At 37.7% G+C, this 24,635-nt stretch overlaps 2 protein-coding genes and 1 pseudogene across 2 annotated transcripts; 2 read left to right on the top strand and 1 right to left on the bottom strand.

Moving 5' to 3' along the window:
• Positions 1–78: 78 nt before the first annotated feature.
• Positions 79–9,035, bottom strand: LOC109705604 (structural maintenance of chromosomes protein 1-like). Its single transcript, XM_020226347.1, has 18 exons — positions 8,376–9,035; positions 7,582–7,818; positions 7,027–7,260; positions 6,656–6,894; positions 5,845–6,111; positions 5,440–5,710; positions 4,688–4,812; positions 4,218–4,327; positions 4,015–4,122; positions 3,787–3,926; positions 3,309–3,398; positions 3,014–3,222; positions 2,696–2,865; positions 2,037–2,146; positions 1,513–1,892; positions 921–1,172; positions 453–680; positions 79–334 (listed from the first exon to the last, which is right to left on the bottom strand). The coding sequence occupies exons 1-18, from the start codon at positions 8,811–8,813 to the stop codon at positions 286–288; spliced, it is 3,657 nt and encodes a 1,218-aa protein (XP_020081936.1). The 5' UTR covers positions 8,814–9,035; the 3' UTR covers positions 79–285.
• Positions 9,036–15,765: 6,730 nt separating this feature from the next.
• Positions 15,766–18,487, top strand: LOC109705608 (annotated as a pseudogene).
• Positions 18,488–23,489: 5,002 nt separating this feature from the next.
• On the top strand, positions 23,490–24,631 carry LOC109705617 (wall-associated receptor kinase 2-like; the record flags this gene model as incomplete). The annotated part of the gene is made up of 2 exons (XM_020226360.1): positions 23,490–24,428; positions 24,552–24,631. Coding segments are annotated over exons 1-2 (1,011 nt in total), but the record flags the coding sequence as incomplete, so codon positions are not given.
• Positions 24,632–24,635: the final 4 nt, after the last annotated feature.

Below are 24,635 nucleotides of genomic sequence, written 5' to 3'. Positions count from 1 at the left end.
GTGTATTTAAATGCACATATTTACCAACCTTAGTGACAAAACAGTAATGAAATCACATCGACTGCATCCACATCACTGTAAGATAAAATGGCAATACAATGATTTCTACTTCATCTCCTACAAACTGTTCAACTTTTACATGTCTTTCCAACAACAATTTCAGACAAAAGAGGAAAATTACATCGTTCATGTTATTTACAGAAATATCTACAAAACTAGCCCAATATGTGGTTACACTGTTACAAATAGAAAGTCTTCATTAGATTAACTCTAAGTTAAGAAGCTTCATGACTCCCTATATTTGGTCAGGTCGAATGTTAAAGTTCTTGAGCAGCTGCACATACAAAACCAGTGTCACATGTTTGCACATTCTAACAACAGATAAACAGATGCACAATAATTGAAACTCTGAAAGTGTAGGGTGAAAGGAGGAAATAAAAACTACCCATTACCTTCTTTCAGAATCTCTGTACACTCCAACCAATGCCTCAGCTTTGTCATAGAAGCTGTCTTTTAATGATATAACAATACTTTGGAACCCACATCCACCTTCGGCATCTTGATCACTCCTGGAACGATCACATGATTTTGACCTTATAAACCCAGCAACCTTGGCGACATTTAGATTATCCAAAGCTGCATCTACTTCATCCAGTATGAAAAATGGCGACGGCTTGTAACTGAAAATTTGTGCAAAATAATATTAAATAGCAATTTCACCAAAAAGAATTAAATTTCATATGACCAGCTATTTTGAAGAAAAAGAATTAACAGGTCAGCACTTGACCGCTTTCTTCATGGGAAAAAGTGCAGCATATTCTAATAGATCAGTCATGATACATTTTGTTCTCTTTGTTTTTTTGCGTGGTTTTTCTTCTTTTTTTTTTTTTTCTTTTGTCGGTGGGTGGGTGGGGGATCACCTGTGGATAGAGAAGAGCAATGCAAGTGCTGCAACAGTCTTCTCTCCGCCAGATAACTGCTCCATATCTCTGAAACGCTTTGTAGGAGGCATGGCTGTGTATTTGATTCCATGAAGGAATGGTTCATCCTCATTTTCTAGATTTAAATATGCCGTTCCCCCAAGTGGATGTGTATGACTCTTCGTTAATTGCTTGTAGATTTTGTCAATGCTTCTAGATATATGGTCAAAGGCCTCCATGAAGAGCTCATACCTGCACCAAGTAGAACAATTTCATAACATACTATTTTATCACTTTTTGAAGCATTGGCAACAAAGTACCTTAATAAATAAAGAAGTAAATATGCTAAAATTTCTAATGCGACTGATTGCATGGGGATGATTAATAAATTCTTACAGCCATAAATTTACTATAGAAATATAAATTATGCTCTAGCCAATTCTAACATCTTACCAAAATCATTGAAATGCATCATGCACGAGACTTGAAAAAACAGATTTCACAAGCATAACTGGCTTTCACAGTAAAGTGACCAAACATCACACAATCACAAGTTTTCAGTAGTTTAAATTATACATGCTACTAGCAGTACCTTCTTTGCTTGACCGCATTATACTTGTCAGATATCTCCTTCTCCTCTTTCCTTGTGGCTTCAAATTTCTCAACAACTTCCTTTTCCTTCTCTTGCAGTGCTTCATATTGGTCCAGTGCCTTCAAGTTGGGAGCAGTACGTTCGATATCGGCTATTAAAGTATCCATCTTTTGTTTAAAATCAGCCTCAAGCTTCTCCCGATCAGAAGGCCTCATATCTTGAAGATAGGTTTTGCTTAATTCACTATAGTCAGGGACTGGTTCCTGTGTGGACGATCCAGTTTCCATTGGATCATCAACAACTGGAAGTTTCAGTTGCTCCAGTTCACATTTTTCATGAATCTCCTGCTTCCGGAATTTAAGATGTGCGAGTTGTGACTCCTGTCACACCCAAAAAAGGTACTTGATAGTTACAGCAGTTCTTAATTAATGACTAGTTTCAATAGACTTGGCTTTAGAAACAATAGAACAAAGATCATAAATTACATAAATCAAATTAACGATAAACTATTATGGGAGACGAACCTTTGATTTTATCTGGCGCTCCAATTTCGCTACTGTTGCTGTAACACTGGAATTCTGCTTCTTCAGTTCATCAATAACCTTTTCACACTCATCCGACTTTGATTTCCACTCTACATGGAATATAAATGTATAACATATAAAGATATGGAGGGAAGAAAAGAAAACGAGGATAAAATTGGCCCACAAAATCAAGGACCAAATGTCAAAAATCATTTTTGTATCTACCGATAACAAGTAATTTTTAGTATAAATAGAGTGCAAAAGACATGGATCCATAACGTTTCTTCCACGTTCGAAGCTGAAAATATACCACATATTGCACATGCAACCACGCCAACAAACAATAGATGAGCTCAACAAGCTTCAACCGCCCTAAGGGTTTTCAAATAAGAATGCAAGAACCTAACATTAACAACTAAACAGACTATCGCAATCATAGATCACATGCAAAGGACAATAAAATCAAATTGGAACAAAGTAACCCAATTAGAATTTCCTGCGCGTATAACTCTATTTTGCAATAACAAGACAAGAAATATTGCAGCAGTTTGGGGAGAAGGATCAATTCTTCCACCTGGTTTGCAATTTGCTCTGTCTCTACCTTGGCTTACTCTAAGACATATATCAAACATAAGGGGGAAAAAAACTTGTATAAGTACCATCAGCCTCAGCTTTTGATACTTCCATCTGGTTTGCAATTTGCTCTGCCTCTGCCTTGGCTTCAGACTCCTTCTCCAGGGTATCTTTTAAATCTTTGTCCAAAGATTCACGAGAAGAAACCAGCTTCATGATAGGGGACTTCATGTCTCTCTTTTGTTCATATTCCAGCCTATTAGACAAATAAAAATGTCAAGACTCTTTAAAAAAGATGGAAACTACTCCCTAGGGAATATACCTCAGTAATTTTTCAGAGTTAAATTTTCAGCAGTCATCCAATATCAAAAAGAAAAAGATAACAAAATACAGTTAATACTGACTGATATTTCAATTTTGACATTTGGTTGCTCAGGGCCAGCTTTCTCTCGTTCATCTCTTGGGCAGCCTTGAGTTGGTTTTCTTCATACTCGCGAATGTTTTTCACTCCTACAGACACACTAAAACCCTTGTAAATCCGGTCTACAATCTCATTAATCCTCCTCTGCAGCTTTTGAACATCCTCGGTTTTCTTTGAAATGAGACTTTGTATCTGCACAGCCAGTAAGAACCCATTGAAATTAGTAGTCAGTTCCCAATGTCAGATGATGAATAAAGGCATGAATAAAAAGTCCACACCTTCTGTAATTCAGGCTTCAGACGGCCAATCTCTCCTCTAATGTTATCCTTCTCTACTGTCAATTTCGAAAGCTTTTCATGAAAATTTTTCTGCAAAAAGAAAAAAAAGACAATCACGTCATTTTTAGACAGATGACTAAGGCAGACAATAGTGATGATGAAAACATACAACAACCAAACTATCAATATAATTGGTTGTTGTGTGCTTGCGCTGGTCAGCATGGAGAAGGTAGCTTTCAAGTGAATATAGTAATTGCACCGACTCATATAACCTTGAAATTTGTTAGTAAAAGCAAAGTTCCCTCACAAAGAAAAAATGATAACCACCTAACTTTTGAACCAGCGATGTTGTGATAATGACTGCATAAAGTAATGTTATAGCACCTAGAGGAGGCCCATGCTTGAAAATTTTGCGCCGTCATCCTGGATTTAGTGAAGCATACAATCACATGATGCAAATTTAATCTATCCCATTTACCTCCTCAAGGTTTAAATAGTGGATTTTCCTTTCAAGACCGGTGATTTTTTCTGATACAGCAAGCTCCTTCTTCTGTAACTCTCTGGGCGATCCAAGCTCGGACATTTCTGATTCCAATTGAGCTTTCTTCTTCTTAAGAGCTGTAAAATATTAATTGATTAAACAAATGATTAGATAAATAGCAGAATTCAACAAGTTCTAAAAATAAAACAGATGGATAATACAGACTCTCAATTCTGCTGTCATCCCACTTGTTTGATCTAGCTTCCATTCCACCACTTAAACCACCCGTCATAGTACCAGACTTCGTTAGAAGAATCCCATCGACAGTGACAACTACTTGCATAGAAATAGTACAGGTGTAAAATAAGAATAACAAACAAAACGGTGCAGAATAAGGAAGCATGTAGAACTTATCAATAGGAACATACCCTTGTTCCTCTCACCACTCCAGCTTAGAATCTTAGCTTCATCAAGGCTATCACAGACAAGCGTATTTCCAACAGCATATAAGACAGCCTTCTCCAAGGATCGATCGAATGTGAGATTGTTAAGTAACCAAAGCATATAATATCTACAGAATTCATGCCTCTTAAAGATCTACCAAGAAAATGGGTTAATCTGGGTAGAAGAAAAACTAAGTGGCTCTAAAGCTATATGTTCGTGATCAGAAAGTACTTAGTATCTTCATAAGGAAGTGAAAAGACTCTTCCGGTCAGTTTGACACTCAGGAAGTTGCAAGAGAGGCATTGTAAAAGCTTGTGCCGACAATCAGTGAACCTTAAGACAAATTGCAAATCGGTAATTAAGAAGTAAATAGCGAAGTGTGGATAAGAATGGTTTCAATTATGTTTAATTTATAATGTATCAATCACTATCCTGGTTTAAATGTGAAGGATATTGAATAACATCGAACACCAACTGTGCAGTACCGCCGAGAGTACGCAACTTCTCAATTATTGGCTTCACACGAACTGACTGTAGAGGTATAAATGTCTGAGGAGGAAGGCGCTGTTCCTTCAAATACTAAAACAAAGCAAGGAACTATTACCTTTTAGATTACATAAATAAAGACAATTATTTGCAAGTACCAGAGTACTCAGCGTAACAGCATGAGAATGAAGGACACATCACTTGGTATTACATATTTAAAATAGAACATCACCAGAAAGATAATAAAGAATATTAACACCTTCTGCTAACGAACTTGCAAAGCAAAGACTCTACCACAGATCAAAGAACTTGCCTTAAAAGAGAGTAGGAAAAAATAATAATAATCTTTCAATAATAACAGTTTTTGTGATACTTGGAATAGACAACACAACCAAGAAGTCTGATAAGAACGTCAAAACATAGAACATAAAGAATTAAAGATATCTTCAAACCACAGCAGTTTGATGTATTAGCATTAGAACTCCTCAACTGAATATGCCCATACGATTATATAATCACTTATCACATATCTACCATGCAAGCATGAAAATGGAAAATGAATCATGAATCCATAACAGAGCTGTTCTTTGTGATTATTTCGAGTTGGTTTTTTCCAACTGCTACTTTTCTCTAGGAAGATGGCATCCGTTAGTAGGTATTAAACCAGAAAGAGCAAGTGAATCAGTCTAAGGCATTAATTTGGTATGTTGCAGAAAATACCTTGATACATTCTTTTCCTGTATTTTCGTCTTCCACAACTACAGCATCCATAAATTTACCCATAGCAACTGTGACAGCAAGGTTGTATTTCTTCTGTGACGGCCTACAAAGTTCAGTCATACGACCATGGACTCCAGGAAAAAGCCGCTTTAGGCTCTGAACTGTTTCAGTAAGCCGGGCATCACGCTCACTTTCATGTTTGTCAGCTTTCAGTTCACGTAATTGTGCATCTATTTCATCAACCCTCTGTTTTAATTTCTGGTACTTTGCGCTAAACATCGAGCAAAAATAAGAAAGAAAAATAAGTTAGGATATAGAATACAAAAGGCAATCAGCAAATTTCGACATAATTCCCCTCAAAAAATCTTTTTAAATATTAAGCTAGAAAAGAATTAATCAACTAACCCTGAAGATTGACGTTCTTTTGCAATTTTACTCTGTTCCTCTTTAAGACGTACAAGCTCATCTTTGTGCTTAGGAATTGAATCAAGAATTTTCTTCAATCTTGTTTTGATTTCATCCTCTTGTGATGATATCTCTTCCTCACGGCTAAGCAACTGCTGGAGGTTCTCCTCCAAATTCTTTTGAGCTTCTATATCAGCATGGAGTTGCCTATCATATACCTCTTTCTCATCTCTCAATTTTGCAGTTTTCATTCCAGCATCCTCCTTACTGAAAAATATCAGAGGAAATAAGGCAGTTATCTTACTATGCCTAGATAAACAACCAGCAACCTACAAGCATTGGACATTACAGGTGTTCTTTTGTTTGCCTCGTACGAATTGATGAACCATTTGTTCCCAAACAAGTTCAGTACGGGTAAACCTTTATCTTGAAGAATTTATTTGTTAGAGAATAGCTGGTAATTTAGAAGGTGATAGTGGAGTAAAAAGGAACTTTTTAAACTACCAGAAACAAGGCAAGAAATAAAAGGCTACAATATCTACTAAGTATATTCCAGGGCAATTTCACAAGAAAGCCACATTATACTATCTAACAGGGTAAGGCCTGCAAAACTCTTCTTTAACATTTAAGTCTGGTTAATTCTGCTATTCAGTATTTGCCACAATAACGTTACTTCATGAAAAAAAAAAAAAAAAAAAGAGAAAGTTGTAGCTACGAAATCCTCCTTTTAAATGAAAAAAAATAAAAGAAAAAAGATCACAGAATGCATATTCCAGACATGACAAACACTAAAGGCTTGAATGAGACTTACATCCGATGATATTCCATCTGCTGATCATCTGCTAACTGGAGTTTTCCAATATTATCCTGTCCCTCCTCATTCAGCCGGTGTATAGCATCTGTGACATCATGCAAGTCCTTCTGTAACTTCTTTATTTCTTCTGCATGCTTCCTCTGATCTTCTTTCTTTTTCTCAAGCTCTTTATTACTACTTTTAATTTTCGATTTGATACGTGATATCTGTTCCCTTAATTTAAGAAGCTCAGGTTGCTGGATATAAAAAAAAAAGGATATGAATTATTAACATTGATAGTTTAAATAAAAGTTTCAACTACAAGTGAATAAAAGTATTTAGAGCAGCAAAAGTCTGACAAGAATTTGGAGCACTGACGGGTGATTCACCTTTTTATCAAGTTCAAGCTTTTTCTTCGCAATACTCTTTTCACATAGCGTCATCTTTTTTAAATATCCACTCTGTTCTTTTGTTTTTGTAGTTACTTCAAGGTCACATTCTTCATTCGCTTTAGAGACTTCCTCCAAACCTTTCCTATCATCTTCAAGTTCAGCATCTATCGTTTCCATATCCTTTTCAATATTAAAAAGTTGCCACAGAAAGTGTTCTCTCTTCAAAGATTTCTGCAAAGACAAAACAGAAAAGAAAAAAAAAAAAATCCAATATTACAAATTATAATAAGATTTATTTATGCGGCCATATAAAATAAAACTAAATATGTCTGCCGGTAACTTCATCATGCCAAAGGAAAACAGATCAGGCGGATTGCAAGTTAAGAAGTAAAAGTAATTCAATTAAGAAACATAGGTGGACGTTTCCTTTTTTTTTGAGTCACTCGCACAAAGCCTGGCTTATCAACCACCCATTCTTATAAGACTTTTTACCGAATGTAGCAGACAAAGGTAATAAAAGGCACAAAGCTAACACTGAACTTTCTACAGTACCAGCTGATCTTGCAGCCGGAGATGCTTCTCTGCCTCTTCCTTTTGTGCCTTCTTTTGCTTCCTCTCCATAACAATGGTTCTTTTTTCCTGATAAACAAGTGCAGATTTTTCTTCTGCTCTTGCTTTCTGTTCCTCAAGCTCCTCATACTCTCTTTTAAGCTCATCAGATCCAGAAATTTGTTCAAGAAGAGCAGTAAGCTCCTTGGGATTCTTTGAGGCTATTGATTCCACATCACCCTAGTGCACACAATTAAATAAATAAATGATTAAATATAAATACAAGGTAAATCTCTGGTGCATTCTTCTACAACCAGTACTCAATTCAGTGAGAATTGAGCTGTGTCAGAACAGCTTGCACAGAAATCTATAAAATCATTAAACAAGAAAACCCTATCAGCTTTAATTCGTCACGAGTGAACTCCAATTACAGTAACGTATAACCTCTCCTGCAAACTTTTTGGCATGAAGTAACAAGGAAATCGAAGTTCATATCAAATTAGTCCCGAGTGTCAACATTGTATGATTAAAGTGGTACCAGGAGAAACAATATAGGATGATCAATTTAAAACTGGCACTTTTCTGTTGTCTCCTCGATAACTTAACCTAAGTCCTTCTTTCTTCCGAAGCAACTAACTTTGTTCCCGGCCAACACCTATACAATCAGCAGTTATGTCTTGCACAATCCAAGTTCCCAAGTTTCCAACTATTTGGCGGATGACCAACATTACAGTGACTGGAAAGTTGTGAACTTTAACAGCAAGTAAGGAGACGACAGGCAAATAACAGACAAATACCTGGAAAACGAGGAAATTACGAGCCTTTACAAGGATTCCTAGAGACTTGAGCTTAGAATTGTACTCATCCCACGTCACAACCCTGCCGTCGATGCGGTACTCGCTCCCGCCCGCACCGGTGATGGTCCGCGTGAACTGGAGCTCGGTCCCATTTCCCATCAAATAAACGAGCCTCACGAAGGCCCTCCTCCCCTTCTGCTCCTTCTCCCGGTCGTCGAAGGCGTAGATCAAATCCTTCAGCTGCGCGCCGCGGAGGTGTCCGGAGCGGACGCCGAGGACGAAGCTGATGGCGTCCATGAGGTTGGACTTCCCGGCGCCATTGGGGCCGATGACGGCGGTGAAGTCGTAGAAGGGGCCGATGGTTTGAAACCCCTTGTAGGACTTGAAGTTCTCGAGCTCGAGGCGGTGGATCTTCCCCGCGGAGATTAGCGACGGCATAGCTTTCTCGGAACCCTACCTGGAAGAGGGTTTTGGTCGGGATGGGGAGTTGGAAACTCTAGGGTTCTTATGACTCCATTGAAAACGAAGATTGAGGAAGGGACCGAGGATCTAGGGTTTGAAGGGGGAGTGACCGGGAACAGCGGGGAACTTTTCAGTGATACGAAATGGGAGGGAAGGGAGCTAAAAATGAGAGAGAGAGAGAGAGAGAGAGAGAGGAGAGAAGGAGTCGGAAGCACGACTGTGCTGTTTTAGGTCGACGCGAGTTCCTTCCACAGCACGATTATTGTGTGGCCGCTTGATACTCCGGCCCAACAAGCCCAACTTGCAAAACGGAGTTATTTTACCTTGGCGCGAACCCAAAATATGTTACACGGAATTGGTCCCAACGATGACCGCAAAACGACGCTCCTACAATACGCAGATGACACAATCTTTTTTTGCGAGCCGCGGAAACGATACATGCGAAACCTCACTTTTGTTTGGAAAATCTTCGAATGGGCTTCCGGTCTACGAATTAATAAGAGCAAAACGGAGTTATTTTACCTTGGCGCGAACCCAACCAAGAGCGACAGACTAGCTGATATCTTGCATTGCCAGGTGGGCAAACTACCTTTCCGCTACTTGGGACTGCCTCTCCACAATAAGCCCCTTCGTAAGGAAGACTGGTCAGTCGTAATCAATCGCATAGGATTGCGAATCGAAGGATGGAAAGCTAAACTACTATCTCAAGGAGGAAGGCTTATTCTTATTAACTCTGTCCTAACCAACCTACCGCTTTTCTACCTTTCGATTTTCAAGGCTCCACGGTGGGTGCTACTTAGAATCGAAGCCTTACGAAGAGCATTTTTCTGGAAAGGCTGCTCCAAAATTGCCGGGGGAGCCTGCCTCGTTAACTGGAAAACTATTTGTAAGAGCAAGGCCGAAGGAGGACTAGGAATAATAAACGTGGATTCAATGAATTTAGCTCTCATTTCTAAATGGTGGTGGCGTTTTCTGACTGAGCCACACCTGCCTTGGTGTAACCTTATTAAACAGCTCTACTACTCGAGAAGAAGACCACTACACGAGGGAAATACCTTTGTACCCTTCTCACAATGGTGGAGAGGAGTGATCCGGTGCCGAGAAGTGTTTAAATGTGGCATTTCTTATGGCATGGGTAATGGAAGCAGCATCAGGCTTTGGAAGGACATTTGGATCGGGGAAACACCGCTGAGCACAGAATTTCTAGATATTTTCTCGGCTATCAGGAACAAGGATGTCCGAATTTCCCAATGCTGGAATCATCTCGGCTGGAGATGGCGTTTCATCTATATAGGATTCTTAGCCTCAGCCTCCTCGGGAAATAGAAGACAGTTAGCACTTCTAAAGGAATGCCTACTTCAGTTCTCCCTAAGCACAAGACCGGACTCACTTATATGGAGGTGGACCTCTCACGGCAAATTCACTGTTAACTCAATGTACAAATTTATCACTTTCGCCGGACAAAGTGAGCCGATCAATCAACACCTGTGGAAACTTAAGATCCCGGTTAAAATCAAAACATTCGTCTGGTTGCTCCTGCGCAAGAGGCTGCTCACGGCCGACAGATTGATTAGGCGAGGGGCACAATTGGACCCTTCCTGCGTCCTTTGCGCTGTCTCCCAGGAATGTGCCGACCACCTATTCTGCAACTGTGTCTTTGCCCGTTTTCTTCTTCAACGACTGGCGGGGGCACACAACTTGGCTTCGGGCGGGGACGTGCGAGGACGTTGGAGTCTAATTTCACAGACGCTCGACACCTCTTTAAGATCCAAAGGTCTAACAAAGCTTGCGGCCACCTGGTGGGTCCTCTGGACTGAGCGAAACAACTTCGTCTTCCGTTCTAGTCTCCCCAACGTCGAGAGAGCTTTGGACAGAGCCTCAACCCTGTTTAGTGACTGGAGCTCACTCATGTAACCAAATTTCCCCTCCCCCACTTTCTTTTTTATAAATCCTTCCTTCCTTCTTTCGCCACTTTTGTTTTGTTTCTCTGTTTCTCTGTGTTCGCTTTTTGCCAAGGAAGCCTTAGCTGCTTCCACCTTGTAAGCTTAGTTCACTTTTCCTACTGAATGAAGCAGGTAGCGTGCTACCTTTCTCTCAAAAAAAAAAAACAAGCCCAACTTGCATGCTGGACTTCTACGTGCTGGGCCAGGCCCATTGATTTTTTTCGTTTTGGTTTTAGTAAAACGCCTGCTTTCTATGCCGATAATGACTGGTCGATCCACTAATTGGCCCTTTCTAATCAAAGAAAGCCATGTTTATTGATTTGGCATCGTACCGATCATGGAGCTCATTGCTGAAAAAAGGCAATTTATATATTGACGACTCGAATGAAAAGAAAGGTACGTGCTCGGTGTCACGCTTTGTTTCAACGGTAAACAAAGACAAGCTGCAGGATACATATATATGTTAGACGATGATCAAATCCCAGAGGAAGAGTCAAAGGAAGTGTTAAAAGAAGTTGCCGAGATTGCCATGTTAGTGTCTCTATGTAAAGGGAGAGGAGAGGCCAACAATGAATTCGCAGAGGAGCTACAAAGGTCGTTGAGATTCAGGCAACAATCATAGGAACAAAGAAATGCTCAAGAAATAGAGTTCGCTTGTACACGCTGTATCAGATATTAATTAATTACTTGGTTATTATCATAGCCTAGAGGGTTAAAATAGAGGCTGCAGGCCTGCAGATAGATGATAGGCCTTAGTATCTATTTCTCCGATTTTCATGCACGAGCTTACTAACGGTAAGTTGTTTTTGATCATCTAATATGTTCATTCTTGCTATGTGCCTTTCTTATTGTATGCAACTCATGTGCTTGCAAAATAATTTCACCCCGTGTTAACTATTACGATGCCACATTAACGTCTGTATATAAATGCCAAGTAAGTCAAAAAAATACGAGCTTAAAGCAAGTTATGCGGTGAGTGTCTCAATCTCTTGTAATTTTCTTTGTATGTTTGAAGTGTTCAATTCCATCCTACGTAAGTCATCTTATTAAAACAATCTTGGTCCCACCTTAACAATTTTGACTTTAACCTAACTAATAGCAATGCTTTGGTATTCTGTAGACCTTTTCTATGAGATTAAAATGGATTGGGCCGGCTAACATAATTTTCTCCTTCTAAATTATATAATGCATGCTGAAAAATATTAATCTAAATTGGAAATAATTAGTTAGATGGATATAATATTCCTTGTCCCTTTATTGTGTTCTGTGAGAGGTAGACATCTAGTCCTTGTCATCTTAGCACTACCTAATCAAGAGTAAGTCAACTCGATTAAATTTATTATACCTGCACACGTCAACTGCTTGTTTGAGACCGTAAAGCAAGCGATTAAGCCTTATATATATATATATATATATAGAGAGAGAGAGAGAGAGAGAGAGTGAGAGAGAGTTGAGTTGGAATATTATCGGTAGCTAGCAAACGGGCTTCGTTATTATTATTTTTTTTTTTGGAGAGATAGGTAGTACGCTATTCGTTTCGTTTATTTTATTTAGAAATAAACTTAGCTAGAAATGTGAATCAGATAGGATTCGAACATGGGTCTCGGGTACCAACCATCAAACCCTTTGCAACTTGCTCTAGGGACAGTCGGTAAATGGGCTTCGTTACTGCCCATTTATTTTCGATAATGGAGCTTCTAAATCGACAACTGGCACCGTTGAAAAGATTTGAAATTTGATTTTTAAATACTTCAAGTGATATAGATCGTGTTCATCAGTGCCGATTGTCGATTTGAAAACTCCATCATCGAAAATAAATAAATGGCGATGGAGCTCATTTACTACCAATAGCATTCCAGCTCAACTCTCTCTCTCTATCTATATAAAAGCTATAAGAAGAATGTCGAGTTATCATGCTCTAATTTGTAATATAGAAGAAGGGTGAAAATGCAGAACCCCTCAACTACAGCGCATGTTGAAATGGCCCCTCAATTATTTTATCTTTCTTTGATTAGCATAACTAACAATAAAAATTAAAATAATAAAAACAAGAAGTTGACAAGGCTTTAATAAGTTAAGCTTTCGTATGACATTAGAAGACTTAGGCCAAAATTAATATGTAAACTAATAGGTCAGAATTAACTAGTGCAAGTGTATATAAGATAGGACAAAAAATAAACTTCACTCGAGTAAACATCTTTTTTTTTTTTGAAAGGAAAAATTATGAATTGTAAGCCCACGACACCCTCATCCAAAGGTCAATTCTTTTTCCACTATTCTTATTATCTCTTTTTTTTTTTTATATAAAATCAAAACTCAACCCTGTAGACTTTGAATGAGGGATTGTAAGAATTGCAAACCTTTTTTGATTTTTGACTCAATATTTATCTATAATTATGTTTCTCTATAATTACTTGCATACATTTTTGAAAGAGTAATGAACAATCCTTTGGCATCTCAACCACTTTTCTGACCGTAATCTTATAATTCTATCACCTGATAGCCTATATTTCTCTACTAGTTTTATTAATTATTTTATAACTAAAAATAAAAAAAAATTTAAATTACAGGGATTATAATTATAACCTTTGAATTACGGGCGCAATTCTACAACCCGTTTTATATTGTAGACTTAGTATCTATCTATATATCTATATCAGTATCTATATAAAATAAGAGTAATGCTTCTATACTTTTTTTTTTCCATTACCGTTCAATCACTCCCACTCAACGGTACAGATTTAATTTTCTTAAAATTGTGACCTGCAATAGCAGGTCATTTTAGGAATGGTACCGGTCACCAGGTATCTCAAAAAAGAATATTTTTATTTTTTAATACATGAGCAATTTAGTCATTTTATCTCTATTATATTATTAGAATTTTATTCTCTCTTTATTTCTTTTTTCTCTCTCTATCTTTCCTCTCATATTTGGTATTTCATATAAGAAAAATTTCAAATTATTTGACAACAAGAACATGAGATTATTTTGTGAACCAACTATGGATTTTTTCTATATCCATCTTGAATCCAACCCGAATCATATATAAAGTTTAATATTATATTCGAATTTATATTTTAAAAATTTAAATTTAATATAAAATATTTTGAAATATGGTAAAAAGAAATAATTATTTCGGGTTCCAGTCTTACGGTTTGGATTTGGTTTTGGATTTCAAAAAATTGGTTAGTTTCGGGTTTAGGTATGGATTTTTGAAATCCATCGAGTTTAGAAATAGATTTTGTGATTGTTAATCAGATTCGAATTCAAATTTCTAACCTTTTTTTCTGAATAGTAATTCTAATCTTTTTAATTTTTATGTTTAAACTAAATTCGTAAATTTCTAAACTAAATTTGTAAATTAATACCTAATTAATGCCTAAATTAGGGTAATCAATCAATTTCCTAAATTAGTGCAAATTAATGTATAAATTTAGAATATCAATTAAAAGTTTCTTTAAATGATGTATAGTTTAATTACCGAAATAACTTCGAATGATGTAACTCATTTATCTGCTAAATATTAAAATTACACTTTTACCCTCTATTAATCAACGGTTAAATTTTATTTTATTTTTTAATAATAAAGTACCGAATCATTTCTTATAAAATAAAATAATAAAACGGCAGTTGAATCCACGTGGCCTGCAGGGGTGTAGGGTGCCTGTTGGCTGTGCGGGTGGAGCCTAGCCGCACTCGGGGGAGGGGGGCGGCAGTTTTTTTTTTTTTTCCTCTCTCTCTTGTTAAGATATAGAGAAAAGAGAAGAGGATTTGAAGTTTTGTTTCTTTTAGTCTAATCTATTTTTTTTATTATAAAAATTTAAAATATATAATTATTTATATATAATTTTTAAATAATTTAGATCGTATGTATTAAATATAATTTTAATTTTATAATATTAATCACTTAGGTATAAATTTTATAATAAAAAATTTTAAAAAAGGATTGATAGAGTTTAAGTTAATTTTTTATTTTACTAAATTTAGTTGGGAGAATCGTAGAAAATATACTAACTAAGATGCATTCAAAATTTTAAAGTGAAAGAACTATTGATTACTCGCAATCTAACATATAAAGAAGTTGGATAATAAAAATAAAATTTTGGAAGGTTGATAACTGATACAAAATTGTTCATCAATTCAAAAAATTATATATATATTTTATATTTGATTTTCGATGTCAAACTTTAATGTCATATTTATAATTTGTTGAGTGATCAGTTTTACCTTTTTAAAATTTTTTGAAATATTCAAATATGATTGATTTATTTTTTAATTTTAGACAATTAAGCTTTCTTAAATTCATATTCTTTACTTATATGAAATTACTAATTGATCAAAACTGATTAACGCTCAACTCTGACTTTGTTTGGAATAAAAACAAAACATATAATAAAAAAAGTAAATTGTGTTTCTGGTCCTCAAACAATAAGATGCGCGAAACTTTACTTCTCGAACTTTTCTGTGTTATAATTTCTTGCTCAAATTATAAAAAATACAATACTTTAATGCTCAAATTTTAATTAGTTATAATTTTTTGTTCGAATTATAAGGCATATGATATTTTAATTCTTAACTCTTACTATTACTGTAAATATAATTTTTCTTATGGTTTTTTTTTAATGCTTCTTATATTTTTATTCTTATATTTTTATTGTAGTGGTTAATGCTTCGTCTTCAATTTTTTTATTTGTACTTTTTTTATTTTTCGACTTTTTTCTCTTTTTTTTGCTGTTTTTTTTAATATTATTTATTTATTTTTTTTTTTTATGGAATTGATGGGCCGCAATGTGCGGATGCCTGCAATAGTTTCTAATTAAACAATAGCACGCAGGAACAACTCAAATTCTCAAGTCGCAAACTGATACATGCTCTTGTTTATACCCACTTGCCTATGTAATACATTTTATGCCGAGCGTCTCTAAAATTACATAAAGGAGGATCGACTAGAGTTGAAACTCAGAGAAACTAGGAAAAAGAGAAAGATGGATTCAGCACTGAAATTAATGGCGCGAAGGATGGTGTTTCTGCTGCTGATGCAGCTTCCTGTGTACCAACTGGCCGTGCTGAGTAGTACCGCAGCAGCAGCAGCAGCAGCAGAAACAACTTCAGGGCCCATTGCTTTGCCGGGATGCCCAGGCAAGTGCGGCAACGTTAGCATACCATAATACCCTTTCGGCATTGGGCCCAACTGTTAATTTCCGGACTGAGATCTTCAACGGTACCAACGGGACTTTTGAGATCATATGCAATGCCAGTTCCGGAGAACCAAAAGCTTTCCTCGGCACCAACGTGGAGGCCATCGACATCTCCCTCTTCCCGGCAGAAGTCCGCATGCTGAAGTACATAGCTTACGACTGCTTCGACACAACCAGCGGCAAGGCGCGGTGGATAGTTTTCCTGCTAACATCACAATGGTCATGCCATATCGGTTCTCGAACAAGCGCAACAAGTTCACTGCAATTGGCTGCCACACCCTAGCATATATCGTCGGTCAGAACGGCCAACAGTTTGCTTGCGGGTGCGCCTCATTCTGCGATAGCCTCACAAGTCCCCCGAATGGCTCGTGCTCGGGGATAGGCTGCTGCCAGACGGCTATACCCAAGGACGTCGACTACTTTGAGACGCGGTGGGGGTTCCCCACCAATCTGGCCGCGAACATCACTCCCTGTCGCTTCGCAATGCTGGTGGAGGAGGACTCGTACAATTTCAGTACATCCGACCTCCTCGGTTTCGTCGACAGAAACCATTATGCCGGTTCCCTGTGGCCTGCGACTGGACTGGGCCGCTGGAGATTTCCAGTGCAGGCGGCAAAAGGCAGCCCGACTATGCATGTTAGCCCGAAGAACAGATTGCTATGCTCGCATGGCCGAGTTATCTATGAATGTCGAGGGACTAAGAGGGTAATCCCTGACTCGGGGATGACAGGTTCTTGAAATTTCCGGTCAATTCTGATCGATCAATTTCTATGCACCTAAAACTAATTATAACTTAACTCGATATTGTATATATGTCTTTTTACGAGTGCGGCTGCTGCTTTTGTTATTTTTGATCCGATTGTCCGACAGATATCGATGAGTGCAATAGTGGAGATCGGTACCCTTGTCATGGGACATGCACCAATCTTCCGGGGAGTTATGACTGCACATGCCCAAAAGGCACTCAAGGAAATCCATTATATCAAAACTGCACCGAAATTCCAGATAAATTCTCCTTGAAAGACAAATTGGCTGTAGGTGAGACTTTCTGTTGTCTGGGCTAACTTCATATATGTACTCTTAAAAAGAAAAAGGAAAAAGAAAAAAAGAAAATACTGGCTTCAAAGCACCCTGCACCATCTACTGAATTCAGATGAAGGCATCAGTTTTTCACAAAGCATGCCTATCCTTCCTTTCGTGCTACGATGGCTTCACTTTCTTATGTGCTTGTTTCTTTGTGCAGGTGCTTGTGTCGGTGCTACCATTGCACTGGCTCTTTGCTTTATAACAATTATAGAGTTGCAGAAGAGACGGCACATTAGAGAAAAGGCTGCGTATTTCAAGCAAAACGGAGGCCAAATACTACACGAAGAGATGACTATGAGGAAAGTCGACACCGTCCGCATATTTACAGAAAATGATCTACGAAAGGCGACCAACAACTTCGACAAGGATAGACTCCTTGGATCCGGAGGTCGCGGCATGGTTTACACGGGGATCCTGGAGAATGACAGAGAGGTCGCTGTTAAGAAGCCTAGAATAGTCGATGAAAAAAACTACAGAGCACTTACTCAGAAAGGAGCTGCTGAGGAAGACCAAAGAGAAGAATTTGTGAATGAAATAATTATTCTTTCCCGGATCAATCATAGGAATGTGGTTAAGCTGTTGGGTTGTTGCTTTGAGGTTCCCGTGCCGATGCTGGTCTACGAGTTCATTTCGAATGGGACTCTTTTTGACTATCTACACGGCGAAAACAGTGCATCACCAATCCCTCTAGACGCCCGCCTAAAGATTGCAGCGGACTCCGCTGAAGCACTTGCCTATCTACATTCTTCGACCTGTCGACCGATCATTCATGGCGATGTGAAGTCTCTGAACATACTATTAGACGACAACTACGAGGCTAAAGTATCTGACTTCGGAGCATCAAAGTTAGTGCCATTGGACGAGGATCAATTTGTCATGCTTGTTCAACGGATTCGAGGCTACTTAGATCCCGAATGCTTGCACACGCACAAGCTGACGGATAAAAGCGACGTATATAGCTTCGGGGGGGTAGTGCTCTTGGAGCTCATCACAAGGAAGAAGGCAATATATATGGACGGCTCGAGTGAGAAGAAATCCTTGGCATCGAGTTTTGTTTCAATGGTAAATCAAAATAAGCTGCAGGATATCGTAGATGATCAAATTCGAGAGGACGGAGCAATGGAGGTGCTGCAAGAAGTTGCTGCTATTGCTGTGCAGTGTCTCCGCACTACGGGCGAAGAGAGGCCGCCGATGAAGGATGTTGCAGAAGACCTGCGAAGGTTGATACGATTCCAGCAGCATCCGTGGGGGCAAAAGAATCCTGAAGAGGCAGAAAGCTTGCTCGGCAGTGAACCGCGGTCATACAGCATTGCTTCAGATGCTATGATGTATCAGAGCCAAGAGGATAACATGATGTTGAATATAAAGGGAGGGAGATGATCTTCCTGTAAACAAATCTATGACTTCAATTTTCAGTTTTCAGTTTCTTTTACTCCGTTGTTTATTGGTTTGTTGGGATTGTATTTAATAATTTGGTTTAGTGGAGTTAGCTCTTTTCGTCTTTTTTTTTTTTCCCCGTTTCCATAACGTGATGATGAGCTTCCTTGTGATGATGAAGTGATTTGCATGTTCTATAGATTTTCCACGTTTTTATTGTTTTTTTTTCTGTGACAACGGAATTTAATTCTACTAGAGGAGCATTGGCATGGATTCTTTGATCAAGATCAAAGCTTGTAAGCCGATCCAATTGCAACCAACGTACGTACTATCGGATGTTTGTGACAAAATAAAATAATAAAATAAAAACACTATTTTTAACTATATCATATTACATGAAGTCAAAAAAAATAAAAAAAAAATTAATTGTTATCAAATAATAATAATTTAAAAATAAAAAATAGAGAAAAATACTGCATATAATAAATTAAGTTTAAAAAACCATGTCAATAGTCAGAGTTAAATTTTAAGAACCTTAATTAGAACTCTGCATTATATGAAAGGTAATATTTTTCTCGCCATAATACACATCTCATTTCCAATCAGCGATATACTTAGGGGTGTATAACGGGCTGGGCGGCACGTCGGCCACCCGGCCTGGCACGGCCTTGGGCCGGGCTACAGCATGACACGGATACTGTAGCACCCGTGCCGGGCCGTGCTAGGCTGTTCCTCTGTGGCCCAACGATCCGACACGGTACGGCCCGAAACGGGTCTGAGCCATGCCGGGTGGAGCGAAGGCGGACGGCCCGGCACAGCACGACACGGACCTGGCCTAAGCTCCTGGGGGAGCTCTCCTCCTCGCCTCCGCCCACAGCCGTCCTCCGAGCCCCCGCACCTCCGAGACCCGGTCAGCCCGCCGAGGCCTCCCCTGCCTCGCCACCAACCCCGTAACCGCGCGCCTGACCCGGTCCCCGAGCCTTCACGCTGCCTCTCGCGGCCACCTCCACCGTCACCGGCCTCAGCCGAAGCATAGGTACTGACGACGACAACAGCGCCGAAGCACGGCCCCGGCCGGTCTATACAAATTATTTTTAAAAAATTAAATATTTACTTTATTATATTTATTTTTATAAATTTTTAAATAATTTAATTAAATTTAAACTAATTTTTTTAAAAAATTTTTAACAATAAATATTTTAAGAGACAGCCCGAAGCAAGGCCCTGCCGGGCATGGCCTGTGTCTTCTGGGCCGAAGGGCCGTGCCGCGCCAGAGGCTAGACAGCTTGGGCCCGACCCGGCGTGGCCTGAAATTGAAACGAGCCTGGCTGGGCCGACTACTAGCCCGTTTCTGCCCGGAAAATGTGGGCCCACATTACACCCCCAGATATACTTAAGTGCATGCATGACTTGTTTGTGCTTCAGTTGTTGCTCTCTTCCGTCCGTGGCTCGAGAGAGACTTGCTTTAGCTTTATCCAAACACTCACTGTTGCAGAAACTCCAACTCCTACAACTCCTACATTCTTCATATGCTAAAAGCTCAAAGGCATCGAGAGTTTCTTAGTCCAAAGTTCACAAACTTGAATTTGATCGAAGACCAAAGGTTGATTTCTATACATCATGAAGTTGCAAAGTGTAGTCCCACAGTTAATATCTACATTAAGTCGGAAGTTTTGATTCATTTTTTTTTTCTTTTTAACGGAAGAATAGCATGCCACTCACTTCATACGTTAAGAACAATAATTTTAGTTACAAAAGTGATGCAACAAAGCCTAAAAGGAAAAGAAAGGAGGAAAGAAAAACAACACCTGCACTTGGACTCTCCTAAATTCTACACTTTGATAAAATAAGCCAAGGATTCCAAAAGTCTCATAAGATCGTTTAGTACCAGGGGCATCAGCTTCTTTTGAATCTGAAAAATGATATTATTTCTTTCACACCATATAGCCCACCAGCACCCTGCTGGTTTAGCTAAACACCATTTTTCACTCTTCGCTTTTCTTGACCTCTTTGATGGTTTCCTCTCAAAGTTCACATACATAATCAAAAGAAAGTTTTGACTATTAAGCAAGTTCTACTGTGTGAACACACAAACTAAGGTAGGAACACATTCGGAGTGAGCCCCACCTCTCCCCTTGTTCTCCTGCTTAAGACACTTAGGGCGTGTTTGGTTCGAAGTCGGAGTTGGAATCGCAATCGGAATCAAAATAAGCTGGAATCGGAATTGGAATGGCTCATTACCTAATTCCGTTTGGTTCATCATCTAAATCGGAATCGGAATAAATCATTTCTATTGTTGGTGTTTGGTTCAGGTGGATATAAATAAAAAACGTAATCAAATTAATATACGAACATTATCTTTATAATATATTAATTTAAATTCAAATTAAATATTAAATATTAAAAATTTACATCAAAATTTTTAAATAATATCAAATTTTTAAATCTATTTTTTTAAAATAAATTAATCTTTGAAGTTGAGTGGATAATTCAAAATATGAAACTAAATTTTAATTTATTCAGATTCAAACTTAAAATTACAATTTAAATTTTAATTTGAATCCATAAATTTAATTTAAGTTTGAAATAAAATTTGAATAAAACTTTATATAAATTAAAATTTAATTTAAATTCAAATTCATAAGTTAGATTCGAAATACTTGATTAAATTTTAATTTTTAATTTAGGTTTAAATTAAAATTTAAAATTATATATTTAATTTTTAAATTTTAACTCATATTTTAATTAAAAAAATTTTAAAAATAAATTTAATCCGAATAAATATCCATTCCGTCCGGATTCAACTTTCAATCCGGCCTCCTAGGCCGGATTGAAAAAGAGGTGATTGGAGAATTCCCATTCCACTCGGGAATCGGAATCGGAATGGAACTCCCGCGTACCAAACACCCACAAACGGATTTACCCATTCCGATTCCGATCCACCAGGAAAAAACGAACCAAAACACAGCCCTATTAGCTATAATAATAAACCACATCACTAGTTATATATTTTAGTGAAGTCTAACGCAATCAATGGAGACCGGAGGCTGCGTATATGTATAAGTAACGAACTGTATTCTACGGGATTAATAATCAGGGAAGATGAGCAACTGAACAGACAAATTTCTGCGTTGATGACAAATTGGTTCTAAATACTAGATAAATATGTTTGGATGATAGATGTGAACAAAGGAATAAACTTATACATTGAAATTAAAATTATACTTATGTAATTAATTACATAAAAAGATACTTAAAAATAAATAAAAAATTAATATTAATAATAATTATACAATAATAATAATAAATAATTAATGATAATATAAATTAATTATTATAACGATTATCTTAATTAAATACTAATAATTATTATGTTATATATAAATACATATTATTATTAATTATCTTATTAATTATATATAAAATAATAAATTATAAGAAATGATTACTCTAATTATTAAAATATTAATATTAATATTATTAATAAATAATAATATTAATTATTAATTATTAATTATAAATAATATATTAATAATAATATCGATTATCATTAAGAATAATAATTATTAATAATTATTAATAAAAAATTAATAAATATTATTAATTATTAATAATTAATTATAAATAATAAATTAATAATAATAATTACCTAATTATTAATAATTAATTATAAATAATAAATTATTTAATTATTTAATTATTAAAACAATAAATAATAATTAAATATATTAATTAGATTAATTAATAATTTACTGCCATTAAAATTCAATTTAGATTTTAATTAATCTTGTTCTCATCAAGGAACAAGCTTGTTCCAGAAAACGAGTGGAACAGTAGTTCCAGCCTTATACCAGCTAGTTCCAGATTCTCGGGGACTACTGTTCCCGGGAGCCAAACATAGCGTTTGGGAACAAAGGGGGGAACAAGGGCTTATTCCCCCCTTATTCCCCAACCAAAAGCTACCTAAGGAAGGGGGAAACAAAAAAAAGAGTTTGGTGAGTGGCGGCCTCAAGATACGTCCAAAATTGGCAATGTCAGAACGTGCATGTAATAATATAAACAGAAAAATTCAAATTGGAAGTAACTATTCAGAAATCCCTAGTGCATCTTATCACTAGTTGCTGTAGTCCACAAAATTATATAATTCTATTAAAACCGTCTAAAGACTAAACAGTGATTATGTGATTAAAAAGGTAAAGACTAAACAGTGATTACATGATTAAAAAGGAATGCCGATAATAAGCAAAAGATACAAGCCCACTCCACCGAATTTAAGCATTTTATTCCAATTTCCTTTTTCTTTTTCTTTTTTCTGACAAACAGCTCTCCTTTCCGAGATGCTGTAACCAAGACAATCTGGAAAACAAAAACTCGGAGTTTTTGTTATCGTATTAAACTGAAATAAATTTTGTATGTATCAATGACTGCACGGATAGCATCTATTGCTGCAGCTTGAGCAGCAAAAGTGTTCCCCTTCTTGTGCCTTTGAGTTCAGAAGTACCAGCAAAGGCCCAGAAATGACCAGACCTAAACCAAAATCCTAAGTTTAAAGCTTAAAAGCATTTGCAGAGATTTCTAATCTCGTAACGCTTCTTTGAAAACATGGAGTCATAAAACTTCAGCTGGGCCAAAGATCTGGCGCTTGAGCGAATTAAAGTTCTCCTTTTCACCATACATCTTACTAGCCACCTCTCTGAGCTTCAATTCGTTTAAATGTAGGATGAAAATGCATCATTCACAGTAAAAAAAAAAAAAGAAAAAAAGAACAGAGGAACAATAACAAGCACGTGCAGAACTTCAACCAAAAAAAAAAAGCAAAAAAAAATCTAGGCGGCGTGGATTAAAGATAAAAGTCGTCTGAATCCTCTCATTGAGCAGAACCATTCAGGTCAAGTCATTGAATAGTGGAATGCAGGACCCACCTTCAATTATCAAGCAATAAAAACTCTACTTTATACTCCACTTGCCTAGACAATCAATGATTGATCTATATAATACAGTATACAAGAGCAGCAAAGTTGATTCACCCATGAGCATTGCAAAGAAAACAAGAAAAATGGGTTTGGCACTTCCATTAATGCTCTCTAAGAGCTTAATGTTGTCGTCCTTTTTGCTGATGCAGCTCCTTCTGCAGCTTTCTATAATCCCAAGCATATCAGCAGCGATGACAGCTCCTTGGCCGATGGCTTTGCCAGGATGCCCTGACAAGTGCGGCAACATCAGCATACCTTACCCTTTCGGTATTGGGCCCAACTGTTTCCGCATAGACGTCTACGAGATTTATGAAGAGCCTTACCAAATCACATGCAATAACAGTTTCAGCCCGCCGAAAGCTTTCCTGCAAACAGGCAACGTCGAGGTGATCGACATCTCCATCTCTCCAGCTGAAGTACGTGTGTACAATTCGATAGCCCGCAATTGCATAAAAAAGAGGTCGGTGGACAGTTTCTCCGCAAGCATCACTATTCACATGCCTTTCCGGTTCTCAAACAGGCGGAACAAGTTCACCGCGCTTGGCTGTTACACCCTCGCGTACTTTGTGGGTGAGACCGAGCAACATTTCAGCAGTGGGTGCGCCTCATTTTGCGACAGTCTGGAAAGCACAACAAATGGCTCATGCGCAGGAATAGGCTGTTGCCAGACAGCTATACCGAAGGACGTGAACAAATTCGAGATGCAGTGGGGATTCAAGACCAACCCGGTGTCGAATGTCACTCCCTGTAGCTATGCGATGTTGGTAGAGGACGAATGGTACGATTTTACTTCATCCGACCTCTTGAGATTTGATTCAAAAAACAAGAATGGGGTCCCTGTGGTGCTGGACTGGGCCATCGGGGACCTTACGTGCCAGGTGGCAAAAGGGAAGCAGAACTACGCGTGCCGTAGTAAGAACAGTGACTGCTACGAGTCAGCCATTGGGGTAGGCTATCTCTGCAATTGCTCAAAGGGCTACAAGGGTAATCCCTATCTCGACAACGGATGCATAGGTTTGAATTTTTCACACCGTCCTTCCTTTACATGATTCCAGTCTGCGGATTTTACATTCAAAACTAACTTGATGCTTTTTGTATGCGCTACTTGCATCAATTTTGACTCTATAAAAATGGCAGATATCAATGAATGTGAGCATCCGGATCAGTACCCTTGCCATGGGAAATGCACCAATACACCAGGGGGTTATAACTGCACATGCC

The sequence above is a fragment of the Ananas comosus genome, unplaced genomic scaffold, assembly GCF_001540865.1.
Source record: "Ananas comosus cultivar F153 unplaced genomic scaffold, ASM154086v1, whole genome shotgun sequence".
NCBI lineage: Eukaryota > Viridiplantae > Streptophyta > Magnoliopsida > Poales > Bromeliaceae > Ananas > Ananas comosus.
The sequence above is the reverse complement of the archived record's forward strand: the minus strand, read 5'-3'. Positions and strand labels throughout refer to the sequence as shown.

What these genes read in the sequence shown, in the direction of transcription:
- LOC109705604 (XM_020226347.1), bottom strand. Translation starts at nt 8,813, where the DNA reads ATGCCGTCGCTAATCTCCGCGGGGAAGATCCACCGCCTCGAGCTCGAG. An exon ending in TCCGGCTGCAAGATCAGCTG is followed by an intron (nt 7,261 to 7,581) that starts GTACTGTAGAAA and finishes TTGTCTTTGCAG; the next exon opens with AAATCTTTGAAGAGAGAACA. An exon ending in TGAAGCCTGAATTACAGAAG is followed by an intron (nt 3,223 to 3,308) that starts GTGTGGACTTTT and finishes CTGGCTGTGCAG; the next exon opens with ATACAAAGTCTCATTTCAAA.